Here is a 15,811-nt window from a genome sequence, read left to right as displayed (position 1 = left end):
GCCTATGAAGCCATTCGTTTTGGGCTCCAGTCCCGGTAAGGACATCTGTTGGACGAGCAAGGACATTTTAATTGTTGCTGAATTATGGGATTTATGGGTGTTTTCTATGCATTTTTGGAAATTGTAACCCCTTATGAACTTCAGCTCTCTACATATCTATAATGTAATCAATTGTAGCTAATGTTTGAGGAACTTATGTCTAGGCTCTCCCCAATAATTTTATAATTAAAATCGGACAACCCCTGGCCTAAAAAACATAGCAAAGCAACAAACCTATGATTATTTTTGTATAGGAAAAAACACAGCAATCGTGTATTTCCGTTATATTTTTATAGCCCTAATGATTGGGCATTGATTGAATACTAGCTACTTAGCAAATCTTATTTCTTTGGTTTTGTAACCTTGCGAGCGTTGCTTGCTCTCGGTTAGAAGTGGAATCGTCTGAGAGCGTGATGCTAATTTAGGCCCCTACTATCCACGGCACGGCGGCGGCGTCATTTGACGAGTGCATACTACAATTGCAATGACGACGATGACGAAGCATAGTGCATGCAATCGGCACGCAAGCGTAAAATAACGAGAGTGATTATTACGCACAGAACTACAAGTTACGCTTATTTCTGTGATCTTACCTGCTGCTGAGTGGACAGTCGCCCAGTACGAATGAGTATCTTATAAAAATACAATACAACAAACATACCTATTGTTTTAATAGTCTCACATCCAGTCATATTCCAGTCGCTTTAGAAATAAGACGTTTAGAATCAGTCCCACAAATTCATGTCATCATTTACTACATCACTCATAAAACCGAATGAACTAGAATTACCATTACAATATAATTTTGGTTTTTGATACTATTTACAGAGAATATTAACCAATATTAACGAGGTTTACTTTGAAAAGTTTGAAATGAAGTCACCTTCGCGCGGCGACATTATCATACATAGGTGTTGCCATGTATGAAAAGTTGTGTATTTGCATTTTTTTATCTGATTTTATATTTTAATTTGTATTCTTGATCAAACAGTTTTTTGATTAATAAAATTAAAATAAAAACGTAAATTAAATAATAATATTTGGTTTGTGTATATACTTGAAACTTGTTGAAACTAAAAAAATATTTTAAAATAATTTTTGTGTGTAACAGCGGCTTTACAGATACAGATAAAGTAGTTAAAAACTATTTACTCCATTTTATGTAGTCTATGCTTAACTCTAGTGATATCATTGTTTATGATATTATACGACCAAATACAAATGTTAAAATATTGTGACGAATGCCATACATTTCAAATGCACTTAGAAATAATTACATTCAGATACACGATTCAATTCTACCAGACACAAATAAAAATGGTGGTTCTGTAGTTTAGATTGGTCCAAGAAAACAATTTCTGTAACTGGAAGTTAAATATTAATGATAACAGAAGCTTCATAAAGTGAAAAACGTTTTCATGGTCGTAAAAATTGCAGAAGTTCAACGGGTGCGATTACGTGGTGTGTTAACAAAAGTCGTGTTTGACAAATAACAGGTTGTTGGAGACACCGATTTCGCTGCACTTTTAAATGGTGTTATTTTTATCTGTAATGAAATTATTTTATTTGCACTAACGTGTGCTTCCCGGTGGCTAATTTGTCCGTTGGAGTGTTAAGCGAGGAGCTATACGAATAAACGAGAAGAGAGTTCCAAGAGACCATTCCAATTAATCAGCATGTGACCCAAATCTAAGATTTCTCTTCTTTGTGCTACGGGTCCGAGCATTTTACAAATAGAGAGGCATCAAGATATCAGACAAAAGCGTAGCAACGCTGTGAGAGACCAGTTTTTGTTGGGATATGACATTTTATGGACCTGTCACGGTTGAGTTCAGCTCTCTGGGGGTCAGGTGCATGAGACCCGCTTTTCAGCAATATTGTCTAAATACAACATAAATGCATACTCGGACTTGACTGCCGTGAACCTTTTTGAGATTATAAGTGGTCATATCAGAAAAATAAATGTTGTGTGTTGTTTAAATGCCCAATCTGATGTTTGTGTGTGCTCAACAAGTGTACTGTGTTAGTGCAACATGAGGATCAAGGATTCACCGCTGACATCAAGCTGCCAGCATTAGGATGCCACAGGATGGCTCACACAGAAAATCACAGATACATTGTGCAGGTCAGTGACATTGATATTTTCAAGGCTAGCTGCCACAGGATGCTCAAACAACATTTTGATAAGGTTTTAGTGATATTTCTAACAATGGTATGAAAATTTGTTCTTTAATATAGGGCATCTAATGTATGTTAAATAGTAATTTATAAAAGAGTTATTTCATTGGTAAATTTTAATTAAAATACCAATGAAATCTTTATTTTTGAACAGTATAATTAATGAGGTTACTCTTATAAATTTACTTTTAGTAATACTGCTCATTCTCCAAAAATCAATCAAGAGGCACTTTTTAAGCCCATTGTTTTTATTTTATTGTACAGTTCTGTGTATTAAATATTTCTGTGAGTCTTGTGTTGTGTTTACTTAGATAACAATGAATGAGTGTATTGAATGGGCATTTTCTAAAAAATATTGTAAACCTGATATTAACAAAACCTGGACTTTCTTGGGCTCATTCTACTCTGAATCAAAAATATTCTTCATCAAAGATAGATGTCACAAGTGGGAGTTTTTTCACTTATATGCACATGATATTGCCGAAACCACAAGAATATGTGAAGTACCACAGTTGAATAGGAGATAGTGTAGTAGAATAATTTAATCTATTGTAAAAAGACTGTTTCATTTGTTTAGGTGTTTGTGGGCGCACTCTCAGCACAATATGAGGCTCTGTCAGTGGAAGCGTCCAAGCAGACAAGCTCCGATGAGATAGTTTGTTGCATCGCTGACAAACTAAACTTAAACAATGGCTCGGGAGGACCATATGAACTGGCAGAGGTATGTAACTATATTTTATTATTGTCTCTATAAGACACCCTTGACCAATTCCAAGAGCGAGGATTGTGTGCTTGTACCTCCTGTAAAATAATATGAAATAGTTGATCTTGCTGTATATCCAACTCGGGATCAACTTCAACGAACATCAGTGAAGTCATAGAAATGTTTTAAATGTTGTTTTCCTTATTTTATAAGAAATTAATGCATCAGTTTGATAAGAATATATCTAAGAATTTTTATTATACTACATAATAAAATAACCCTAAGGAGTTCCAAGAAATTTTAAGATTGATACATCTGTAATAATAACAAACAATAAGTTGTGTTCAGACAGAAGAGAAATTAAAAAGTAGAATAAAAATACATAGCTAAACTGATATGCTTTTATACCATTACATTAACATGTAAATGTATGTCATGTCATGCAATCAGATTCCATAAGTGGATTCTACTAGTTGTAGATAATGAGAAACTTAATAGCCCACTTAAGTATGTTGAAAAAAAAACCAATTTTTTCAACTACAACTGAATAACCTAACGACAAAATTCAAATTTTGAAAAAACCCCCAACATTGTGGACTGATTTTCATGAAACATGGCTAAGAACACTCCCGACTAACTCAGCTTTCTGACAAATAAAAACCTAAATCGGTTCTACCATTCGGGAGCTATGATGCCACAGACTGACACACACAGACAGACAGACACGTCAAACTTATAACACCCCGTCGTTTTTGCGTCAGGGCTTAACAAATTACTTTTATTGATGATAAATTGGTACACACAAAATTAGCTTTCTTTCTCTTTCCTGCACTACTTCATTATTATTCCAACTAAGCTGTTTTTGTGTACTTCAGCCTGTAAATCTATAACATCAAAATAAACTTTCAAAATAGGCCTACTATCAGAGGTGATTAGGAATTCCTCCAATACACCAGCCTACACCAGCCCTCTGTCTAGTATGTTTTGCGTTTTCACTCATGACTCCATCATTTTAAGATGCAAGAGGAGCGGTCATTTTTCCATACTAACACTCTCAACTATTTCCTCCTTTGTTTTTGAACCTAGAGCAATGATTTTTCAAACACAGATTACTATTATTTTTATCTGTGTTGGACCGTTTTTAGGGTTCCGTAGCCAAAATGGCAAAAACGGAACCCTTATAGTTTCGTCATGTCCGTCTGTCCGTCTGTCCGTCTGTCCGTCTGTCCGTCTGTCACAGCCGATTTACTCGGAAACTATAAGTACTACAGTGATGAAATTTGATGGGAATATGTGTTGTATGAACCGCTACAAAATTATGACACTAAATAGTAAAAAAAAGAATTGGGGGTGGGGCCCCCCATACATGTAACTGAGGGATGAAAATTTTTTTTTCGATGTACATACCCGTGTGGGGTATCAATGGAAAGGTCTTTTAAAATGATATAAAGTTTTCTAAAAAACATTTTTCTTAAAGTGAACGGTTTTTGAGATATCAGCTCTCAAAGTCGTAAAAAGTATGTCCCCCCCCCTCTATTTTTATAACTACGGGGTATAAAATTCTAAAAAAAATAGAGGTGATGCATGCTAATTAACTCTTTCAACGATTTTTGGTTTGATCAAAGTATCTCTTATAGTTTTTGAGATAGGTTGATTTAACTGTAATTTTGGCAGGTGTATAAATTGACATAATAAGTTTATTATATTTGCTGCTACGGAACCCTTTGTGCGCGAGCCCGACTCGCACTTGGCCGGTTTTTTTTTTTGATGTTTTGATTTTCAAAGATACAACAGCCCATAAAATATTTCCAAAAACGACCGTTTTCATTATGGCGCAAAAAAGGTGTGATATTAAAAATTGATAACAATTAGCCAAAACACCTAATTGGTCTGACACAGATTATTTAATTGTTATTTAGATCCTCAAATTTCGTTGCAATTGATTAAGTTTTGGAGGAGGAAACAGTCGAGAGTGGCACCTCGATTTTAAAGATTTTTATATCTTTTAACTGAGTTGTTAATGGACTATTTTTTTTTCGATGAATCTAGGTAAGAACACAAGTATATTTAACTATAAAATTGCCAAATAGGAAAGGAGGCTCCTTTCAATTTAACATTTTCGCTCCTGTTGCGTCTTAAGTTACGCTAAATGATGGAATTCGCTCGCCAGTAATCATGAAACCATTTAACGGTCTAATATGTTTTAGCAGATTTGTAGGAGTGACAGGAAACAATGATAAACTTTTTGTCTTAGTCACTCTAATAGACATATCCTTATTGTTTGTCATATTACATCATTAGTCACATTAGATTCCGAGATGCATTCCTCACTGCACCTGTGCCGTGGGCTGAGTATGGCCTTAATTATTAAATGTAACACTTGACTCTCCAGCTTGTAGGTGTTATTTTGTTATGCAAAACGTGTTGATTAGTTTATTTGCTATTGTAATGTTACTTAGAAAATTACCACGTTCGTTACAGTGTCCTATGTACGTAATAATAAAAAGGGAAGTGTGTATGATCATTGCGCTGGACGATATCAGATACACAATAGGTGATATTGATTATACAGTACCAGTCAAAAGTTTGAGTTCACCCTTTGATTTCGGTACAAATGAGTACTTTTGTACGATAATTATCTTCGGTTTGGTAGTCGAAATATGTTTTCAACTTATATTTATTGTTTTGTGGAGATTTGTTTTACTAGTTAGACACAATTCACGTACCTTTCTTTCACTAAAATCTAATAAACATGACGGCAAAATGCTAGTTATATTTATGGCCTTGCCTTTGCCACTAATTGAGACACATCTTTACACGAAACACAGTTTTAGCCAGATAATATAGGCCAAATAATTATTTAGCCTATAAGATTTGAGGGAAACAGATGTTAAAAAAATATAAATTGTTTACGAAACAAATTTTGACGTCTGAACTACAAAAAACTATCTCTCTAAAGCAGTCAATTGTACTGAAAACAAGGAGTGAACTAAATTTTTGACCGGTACTGTATGTTGGTATGTTAACTTGTCATATTGTGTCACCCACTGAATAAAAACCTAGGCAAATTGTACTTGTATATACATATAATATTATATCATGTAAACTTTTCAGTGAATGAAAATATATTACGAAAAGTAGTCTCAAGGCTATCACTTCTCGTCTGGACAATCACTTTCGTAGAGATTTGAGCTCTCGCCAAATCTTGATATTATATTATTATGGGGGCTAATTGGGTAGCGCTAATGAGGTGCTATATTTTCGTTAGTTTTGCTGAGCATTTTTACGAAATGCTAATATCTCTGTCTCACTAATACGGCTGGTTGATAGAGAGAAATGACGCTATGTTACGGACGTATATGATTGACATGTGACAAATTCCAGTTCTCCCAAAACCTACTAAAAGTCGAAATATGTGGCAACATTGTGGAAATTGCACATACTTCGAATTTCATAAATCCAGGCTCAACTTATCGGGTTTCACCAGTAAACCCTCGATATGTTAAATTCCTTATCTTCCATGCTCGGTCTGCTGCTGCGGTTTCTTTTACCTCATCCCTGTTAGGTTTCCTTCATTAGAGACTATGTCTCAGAGTAATCCACCAGTTATCACGACCTGGTATGGCTACTTCCAACTCCTAGCAGAGTCCAGTTGAACCATCTATAGTATATTATTAATAGGAAAGTGTGTGTCTGTTTGTTTATCTGTCTTTCACGGCAAAACGGAGCGACGAATTGACGTGATTTTTTAAATGGAGATATATGTAAGTGAAGGGATGGAGAGTGACATTGGCTACTTTTCCTCTCTTTCTAAACCCCCACTTCCCTAAAACGGGGAGTGGAAGTTTGTAAGGAGCATTCCGCAATATTTGAATTGAACGCGAGCGAAGCCGCGGACATAAGCAGTAGTCCATACTAATATTATACATGGGAAAGTGTGTGTGTCTGTTTGTTTGTTTGTCCGTCTTTCACGGCAAAACGGAGCGACGAATTGACGTGATTTTTTAAGTGGAGATAGTTGTAGGGATAGGCTACTTTTTGTCTCTTTCTAACGCGAGCGTAGCCGCTGCCAAAAGCTAGTATTATATATGTTATATTTATGTGATGTGTATTGTGTAGGTGGTGGGCGACGTGGTCAGCGGCGAGTGCAAGGAGCGCAGGCTCGGGCCCAACGAGTCGCCCGTGGCCGTCATGCTGCTGTGGCCCAACACCACCTCCGGACAGTACTATAGGTGAGTCTTGAACTTATTGATGACCGGTCTGGCCTAGCAGGTACTGACCCTGCATGCTAAGGCGATGGACCTGGGCTCGAATCCCAGGAAGGGCATTGATTTATGTGATGAACACAGATATTTGTTCCGGAGTCATGGTTGTTTTCTATGTATATCGTCGCATAGCACCCATAGTACGAAATTAGCTTAGTTTTGGTGCTAGGTTGATCTGTGTAAGGTGACGGTGAGGGGAACCTGCCAAAGTACTATATCGTACCTTATGCAGAGGGCTCTGAACAGCATAAACGCTTGGTGTGGTGAAAATGAATTGTCCATCAACGCAGACAAGACAATTATAGTTCCATTCACGAACAAAAAAAGGCTGGATAAACTAAAACCTTTGGTCATGAATGGCAAAACAATTCCGTTTTCCTCTGAGGTCAGGTATCTGGGGGTAACACTGGACCAGAAACTGACATGGAACCAGCACCTGAACGGAACTCTACTGAAGGCCAAATCGGCCCTGGCAATATGCTGCCGTCTCGCAGGCAACAGATGGGGTCTCAAGCCGAAAATTGCCTTATGGTTGTACACTGCTATAGTGAGACCGATAGTGTCCTATGCCTCTGTAGCATGGCACAAGAAGACGTTGCAGAAAGTGGCAGTGGCGAGGCTCAGCAGTCTGCAAAGAACTGCATGTAGCATCGTTACTGGAGCAATGTCATCTTCTCCAACAGCGGCACTAGAGGCCCTGCTGAACCTGTCGCCACTACATCTCCAGCTGGAACTGGAAGCAAGATCCAGCATACTGAGAATAGTGGCTACAAAGAGAGGAGGGTGGATATCACAAGCACTGAGACTATTTACTGAATCAGTGCTCGATATCCCTGTACTGGGGATGCCGGCAGACACTATGCCCCCTCAGTTCTGCCCGCAGAAACTCTACTCTGTGGAAATCCCGGAAAGGGAGGACTGGTCCAACAGTCAAATCTCTTGGAAAGGAGGAAGCCTAAGGTGGTACACAGACGGCTCCAAATCCGGATCTGAAGTAGGCTGCGGAATATACGGCGAAACGCCTAGAAGGGCTAAAAGCCTAAATCTAGGACGATACTGCTCTATATTCCAGGCAGAGGTATACGCCATCCTAGAATGCGCGTCAATCAATCTGCAATGCAACTACGTCAACCATACTATATACATCCACTCGGATAGCCAGGCGGCACTCTTAGCCCTAACTTCGGACGTCACAACGTCCAAGCTGGTTGAGAACTGCAGGCAACTATTAAACAACCTTGGATCCAAAAACAAGGTTGTCTTAAGATGGGTCCCAGGGCACGCAGGCATCGAAGGCAATGAGAAAGCCGACGAACTTGCACGAACGGGGGCAAAGAGTACACATCACGGTCCAGAGCCATTCTGTGGCATCCCGAAAAGCCTTACGAAACTAACCCTAAAGACCTACTGTCAATACAAAACCATTCAGCTCTGGAGGAACACGCCAGGCATGAACCATTCCAAGGCTCTCATCAGAGCCTACAGCAAAAAGGCGTCCTCAAATGCCTTAGCGCTGTCAAGGAACCAACTACGCAACTTAGTAAGGGTGCTCACAGGGCACTGCCACCTGAACAAGCACATGCACACCATCGGAAAACGTGCGAGCGGGCGGTGCAGATTCTGCCTAGAGTCTGAAGAAACGCCCCTGCACATCCTGGCAGAATGCCCCTCTCTAATGCGTACACGTAACATGATTCTGGGCAGCTATCAGATACACCCAGAGGATGTGAGGTATCTCGATCTCAAAAAGATACTACAAATCTTCGAATTTGTAGGACTTGATCGAGAGTTGTAGTAGGTGGCGATCACAATAGATCAGAAATGGTCGCAGTGATGCATAAGGCGCCCTGAAGCCTTACATAGCCCCTAACCAAGAAGAAGAAGAAGAAGAAGGTGTCCCCCAATATTTATTATTACATACACATACATACAATCACGCCTGTTTCCCATGAAGGGGTAGGTAGAGGACATGAAACTACTCAAGTTTCAGCACCACTGGCAAACAAGGGGTTGCAAAAAAACGAAAATTGTGACATTGCAGTGACAGGCGCCTACGCCACAATTTAACCCATATCCCACAGTCGACTTCTACGACACCCACGGGAAGAAAGGGGGTGGTGAAATTCTTAACCCGTCACCACACGGGTTATTTGTTATTATTTATATCAGAAAAACTCGTATAACTAACTGCCGAAACTGTTGCAGACATAAGACATTATAGGTAGGTGATAATAGCGCCAAAAGTTTCTCTTGTACGCCTATTAAGTCACGGATAAAGGTTAAGTATCATCATATCATGTAGAGTAAATTACTCTATATTACCACTATACATTGTAATACTTGAAGTACTTCATTATGCGATTGTTGGTGGATGTTCTACTAAATACACGTGCAAATAATTATGAGAGAGTTTCAGATACGTTAAATATCGTTTAAATCTGCTTCCTAAAATAGGAATAAACACGAAACAATAAATCGGAATCATTAAACATTGTTGAGATATTATCATGTTGATCTTAAGGCCAAGCTAAATTCGCAAGCATTAAATTAGACCCTGAGTGGGTGGGCGCTAGCGTCAGCTGTGTTCAGGAAATCCTAGTTTACGGTACGATAAATAAAGTCGCCAACTCTCGGCATGTTTTGTTATTATGTTACGTTAATGCGTTACTTTTTTAGAAAAAATATGCAACTATAATAAAACTACCGTGAGACACTGACATATTAAACATGTAAAATCTGTAACGAGTCTGCGTCGGGATACCATCGGCATCACGCGTGCTCAATGAAAATGCTCCACGTTACGGAGCGAAACATGTCGAGCGACCTTCGACAATTTTACGTGATTTACCTGATTGTACATGTTTAATATACAACTAAACTCAATAGGCTAGTTTCTACTAGTAAAATCAGCTTCTATTTAAGAACTGTCAAAACAATTTGCTAATATGGAATTAATATGAAATACTGAGGAGTGACGTCACGGTCAATTCATTTACTTTATATCTTTCTTTTTGACTTATTAAATAGAAATTATTTTTAAACATAACTACTGTCCATGTTTTTCTTCTAATTATGTGGTGCTTTATTTCGTGCACTGCATAAAATATTTTATTTTAAGTGTAGGAAACTAGCCTATTCCAACCATGTAATTAACTGTCAGGAAGAACTATGATTTTCCGTTTTTTCCTGAATGCCATATTTTGTGTGTGAAAGGAAGCCTTACTCTGTCCGTTTGTTTTTACTTTCACTGAAGTCTACACAGGCTAAGTGCTTTTAAAGTTTACTAAATAGACGTCGTTTGATTCGCCACAATTTAATAATATGTGTCATGATCTAAACTTTATATGAGACCAATCAGTTTTTATTTAGTTAACATATAACTTGTTTTTTTTTACATTGCAATATGCAAGTATTTAACTTGATCTCCACGAAGGGTACATAAACGTTTATTGTAGACAGCCACTTCATTATTGTTAGCCTTGATATTTCTTGCAAACAAGTAATGACACTAGAAAGGTAATTGCGGCCCATGTGACTCAGTCATATTTGTATTATTATCCTACTACATTGTCCCACTGTTGGGCAAAGATCAAGTTTATCCTACATCTTTATTTACTTATCTGATTATTGATTAATCTGATACTTATGAAAGGAGTGAAGATGCAACTTTATATGAGTCACGTCTGGGATTGGCGTATTATTTCCCGAAATTGTCGTCACATGGGGATCAACTCGGAATGTTGGCGCTATATTAGTCATCAACTCATCATGGTTGTTGTCTTAAAACTAATTGAGCCATGAGAGGAACGTATTTAGTAGGCAACCTAATTGTTACTTACTCGTGGACCAACGAAATGCTTAGAGGTCATGAATAAATTTTCCCACGTTATTATAAAGACGCTTACGTTATTTATTTTGCTATCAACCTAAGCCATTCACGATTAAACTATATTTTTGTAACGACAGATTATGTAGTATTTTAAGACAATAAACACTTCAGAATATTACTATTCGGTAGTAACTACTGGAAACGTCCTTTATAAGATACTAGCTTTTGCCCGCGGCTTCGCTCGCGTTAGAAAGAGAAATAAAGTAGCCTATGTCACTCTCCATCCCTTCAACTATCTCCACCTAAAAAATCACGTCAATTCGTCGCTCCGTTTTGCCGTGAAGGACGGACAAACAAACAGACACACACACTTTCCCATTTATAATATTAGTATGGATAACGGGCTTTTCATTATGCCATCCTTCTCAACGTGACATTCGATCCTATTCATTGATTATTAGTATTAGTCTACTCATAGATACGCAAGCGTTTATTTACAAATACAACGTACTCGCACGATCGCGTACGCAGTACGGAGAGGAGTAAGGAATAATAAATTCCATTACAAATAATACCATGTTTAATAGGTATTTGTTGTGAAGTTAGTAAAATATGAACATTTTCCCCATTAACGCGCTGTAATTGCAGTGGTGCCGGAGCGGCGCTCGATCATGGCCCGCAACAATTACCGCGCAAGTGCGTGTGTTCGAGAGACCTTGCTTACACGCTTTTGCATAACTACAGTTTTGTTTATGTATCTGTTTGTTTAATCGCTTTGTCGCCGCGACACTATTTATACCGGAGCAATGTCGACAATGTCTAGGTATGATTCATACATGCTAATTATAGTAATTAATCTCTGTATATGGTCTCGATGTGCAGGAGCATCTTAATGAAGCCTAATAATTAAGCGGTCGTTTAAAGTCGCGCAGGGTTTTAAAGGAAAAGTCGAACAGTGATTTGAGGATAATTTAATGTCAGGCGGTGACGCATGTATCCTGCCCCGCACCGATAACGCGTATTCCTTCCTGCCCGAGCGCCCGCGACTGAAAGTCGCCGCTAAACGACTAAAAATATTCTGCAACACAAATGTTTAGATTTCATCCTGCTCACATGACTCATAAGTAAATAAAATCGATATATCGGCCTTTCATGATCATTGATCACTCAACTGAGTTAACTAATATTTTCTATATCTATTTTTAGGTTCTATCTCCGTGAGAAAATACCAGACGAACCGTGGATGGAGAACTTTTCGGTCGACCCGCAGCTAATAAAAGACTACTTCCAGAGGTTTCTGTATCAGCCGAAAGACCGCGAATATCCAGACCTATGCCAGCTACCGGAACTAAATGAACAGACGCTATTGGATAACTTGAGAGCGAGATTTGCGGCCGGATACATTTACACATACGTCGGCTCTATATTAATAGCTCTGAATCCATTCAAATTCTATCCTATCTACAATCCGAAGTATGTGAAGCTATACCAGAATAAAAGGATAGGGTCCAGTCTTCCGCCGCACATTTTCGCGGTCGCCGACGCAGCTTACCATCATATGGTCCGCGAGAGGAACAACCAGTGTATAGTGATCAGTGGCGAAAGTGGTTCCGGGAAGACGGAGAGTACGAATTTCCTGCTTCATCATTTGACGGCGCTCAGTCAGAAGGGCTCGCACGGCAGCGGCGTCGAGCAGACGATACTAAGCGCGGGGCCGGTGCTAGAGGCGTTCGGAAACGCGAAAACTGCCCACAATAACAACTCCAGTCGTTTCGGGAAGTTCATCCAAGTTAATTACAAGGAGAATGGCATGGTCCACGGAGCCGTTGTACAGAAGTATCTGCTGGAGAAGTCGAGGATATGCAGCCAGGGTCGCAACGAGCGGAACTATCATGTGTTTTACTACTTGTTGGCGGGTGCTTCTGAGCAGGAGAGGGAGCAGCTGCACTTGCTCAGCGTGGACAAGTACCACTACCTGTCGCGCACGGGCTGCAGCGTGGTGCCGGGCGTCGACGAGCAGTACGAGTTCTCGCGCCTCAAGCAGTCCATGGAGATGGTCGGCTTCACCATGGACAAGCAGCGAAGACTTTTTGCCGTCCTGTCTGCTGTTCTCCTTCTAGGTATGTTTATGGTTTTGTTTCCAAGTCAATGACTAGTATGACAAAGCTAAGGATTATAAATTCAACAGTCGATTTTTATGTCTGTATGTATTTTTATTACTTAATGCTCACTATTGCGCCAAAAGTATTCTTACAAAAGATGCTGAAATTCCGATTACTTATTATTTTCTGTTAATCTAAATTATCATGATGGATTTAATTTTTCTTTATCCACGCGTGTTTTGTATATCTTTGAGATAACATAGATAACTCCTTCGATAATCGTTTACTCGTAAATACTTAACAATGATAAATATCTGCAATGAGTTCAAAGTATCATTATACACACGATTTAGTTTATTGAACCTTGATTTCTCATTTAATGATTTAATAAAAGTAATTACATTAGTTAATTATTTAATGTTAAATTACTAAATAAGTGTTTATATATAAATTAATATTGAATTCCAAAGCTTATTACATATTCTTTTAAAAAGAACTACGTCATTTGGAATTATAAAGGAGAAATTAAACTAAATATTTAGTTCAAAGTCACCTCAAGGTGTTTACATGGTACATAATAACAAACAAGCTATTTTTATCACATCGCTGAGATAATACGCTTCAGTGAAACTAAAATCAGAATAGAAAAGAGGTCAGCAAATTTGTGTTCTACCCATTATTTAAAGTGATTTATTTCTTGAATGCAAGTCGTAATTCTTCCGTTAAAACAGATCTCTTTCTTGAAGGTCGCGGATAAGACGCGAGCCAATTTAATCCGTTTGAGAAGCCTTCCTACTGCTAAGCTGGCGATATATGTTAAAAAGATTCCAGTATGTATGTGAATTTTAACTATGAAACTCCCATGAGTCTCAAATATATTATATTATTATTATTGGCTGTACCAGGAACTGGTATTGGGACACTGATTAGGCTGGGAAAGTGTCAATGAGATTCAAATGGCCTGGAGGATAGTTCTATATTCTAATGACCACCGAACTGCAAATCATACACAACAAATGATGGTCGTTTTTTTTTCAGGCAATGTGGAGTTTCAACCTCAACGCAAATCATATCACCACGACGAAGCAGTGGGTGTGCGTAATCCCGAGGTGGTTTCACTCATATCATCATTGCTGCGTGTCAAGCAAGAGACGTTGCTCGCCGCTCTCACGTCCAAGCGTGCTCGCGCTTCGGGCGAGACGCTTGTCATCAACTACAGGTACGATCACACTCCGAGGTTCCACTGTTGAACGACGACTGAAGCCGACGACGTCGCTGATTGCGTTGCCGCTGCGTGTCAAAGCAACGCAAGGAAAGTCGCTCGCATGACTCTTTATGTCAGTGGCTAGACGCTCGTCATTTACTCAGTTCCCTAAACTGATATGGCAATACTGACCCCGGTAGCCGTTAGTTAGACAAAATCGCTATTAAAAATCTTTTAAAGATACGTTTTTACATAAGTACATCATGTCCTTAATTGGCTCATTCATCATTGGATCATTTTCTACGCGGTCCGAGGCATTTAACGTTCTGTATACTCAAAAATCATTGTTTCGTTCCAGAATGGGAGAAGCTATAGCGACCCGCGATGCCATGGCCAAATGCCTTTACGGAGCATTATTCGACTGGATCGTTATGCAGGTCAACCACGCGTTGCTCTCGAAAAAGGACACGCTTCGGGAACACCAGGGACACAGTATCGGTACGTAACATGTCACGGCACTTCACGGGCTAAGTGAAAATTAATATTATTATCGTTCCACGAAGTTTTCCTTTAAAAACTCCATCATCATCTTCTTCGTTTGCCAGAAAAAGACGTCAGACGTATTTAAAAACCACAATCATAACAAACAAGCATACGGGCCGCCTGGTCGCTGACAACAGTGACAACCCAGAGTTGCTACTTGTGTGTTGCTGACCCATTAAGAACTGGTACGATCCTTTTTTAGGGCCCTCCAGAAGAAAGCTCTAGACAGTTCTTCTTTATCTTATTTGATTTTGTATTCTGATTGGTATCAATGTGTTGTATTTTATTAACCCACGACGCAAAAACGATGGGGTGTTATAAGTTTGACGTGTATGTCTGTTTGTCTGTCTGTTTATCTGCTGTCTGTGTGTGCGTCTGTCTGTGGCATCGTAGCTCCCGAACGGATGAACCGATTTAGATTAAGTTATTTTGTTTGAAAGCTGAGTTAGTCGGGAGTGTTCATAGCCATGTTTCATGAAAATCGGTCCACTATGTCGCGAATTTTAATTTTGTGTTTATCTATCATCTAACTGTTTCAAAATATGTTTTTTGATTCGAACATCACTAACCAAGTAACTTAAAATTCCAGGCGTCCTAGACATATTCGGTTTCGAAGACTTCGGCCCCAGCAACAGCTTCGAGCAGCTGTGCATCAACTACGCGAACGAGCACCTGCAGTACTACTTCAACCAGCACGTGTTCAAGTACGAGCAGGAGGAGTACCGGCGCGAGGGCATCCGCTGGACCGACATCGGCTTCTCGGACAACACCGGCTGTCTGCAGCTCATCGAGGGCAAGCCCGGCGGCCTGCTGTGCGTGCTGGACGACCAGTGCAAGTGAGTATACATTTACCTACAAGTTGAAGGGGCTGACAACACCCAATTGCGCAAAATCCATACTAATATTATAAATGGGAAAGTGTGTGTGTCTGTTTGTTTGTCTGTCTTT

At 39.1% G+C, this 15,811-nt stretch overlaps 1 protein-coding gene across 1 annotated transcript in view; it reads left to right on the top strand.

The window, feature by feature from the left end:
- Window positions 1-1,357: 1,357 nt before the first annotated feature.
- Window positions 1,358-15,811, top strand: part of LOC125234179 (unconventional myosin-IXa-like) — a 73,212-nt gene continuing 58,758 nt past the window's right edge. The window contains 7 exon segments of the mRNA XM_048140386.1: window positions 1,358-2,164; window positions 2,795-2,938; window positions 7,040-7,152; window positions 12,221-13,134; window positions 14,155-14,335; window positions 14,679-14,818; window positions 15,453-15,699. Of these exon segments, the coding sequence (XP_047996343.1) occupies window positions 2,129-2,164; window positions 2,795-2,938; window positions 7,040-7,152; window positions 12,221-13,134; window positions 14,155-14,335; window positions 14,679-14,818; window positions 15,453-15,699 (1,775 nt within the window). The 5' untranslated portion in view covers window positions 1,358-2,128.

This window comes from Leguminivora glycinivorella, chromosome 15 (assembly GCF_023078275.1).
Source record: "Leguminivora glycinivorella isolate SPB_JAAS2020 chromosome 15, LegGlyc_1.1, whole genome shotgun sequence".
Lineage (NCBI taxonomy): Eukaryota > Metazoa > Arthropoda > Insecta > Lepidoptera > Tortricidae > Leguminivora > Leguminivora glycinivorella.
The sequence above is the reverse complement of the archived record's forward strand: the minus strand, read 5'-3'. Positions and strand labels throughout refer to the sequence as shown.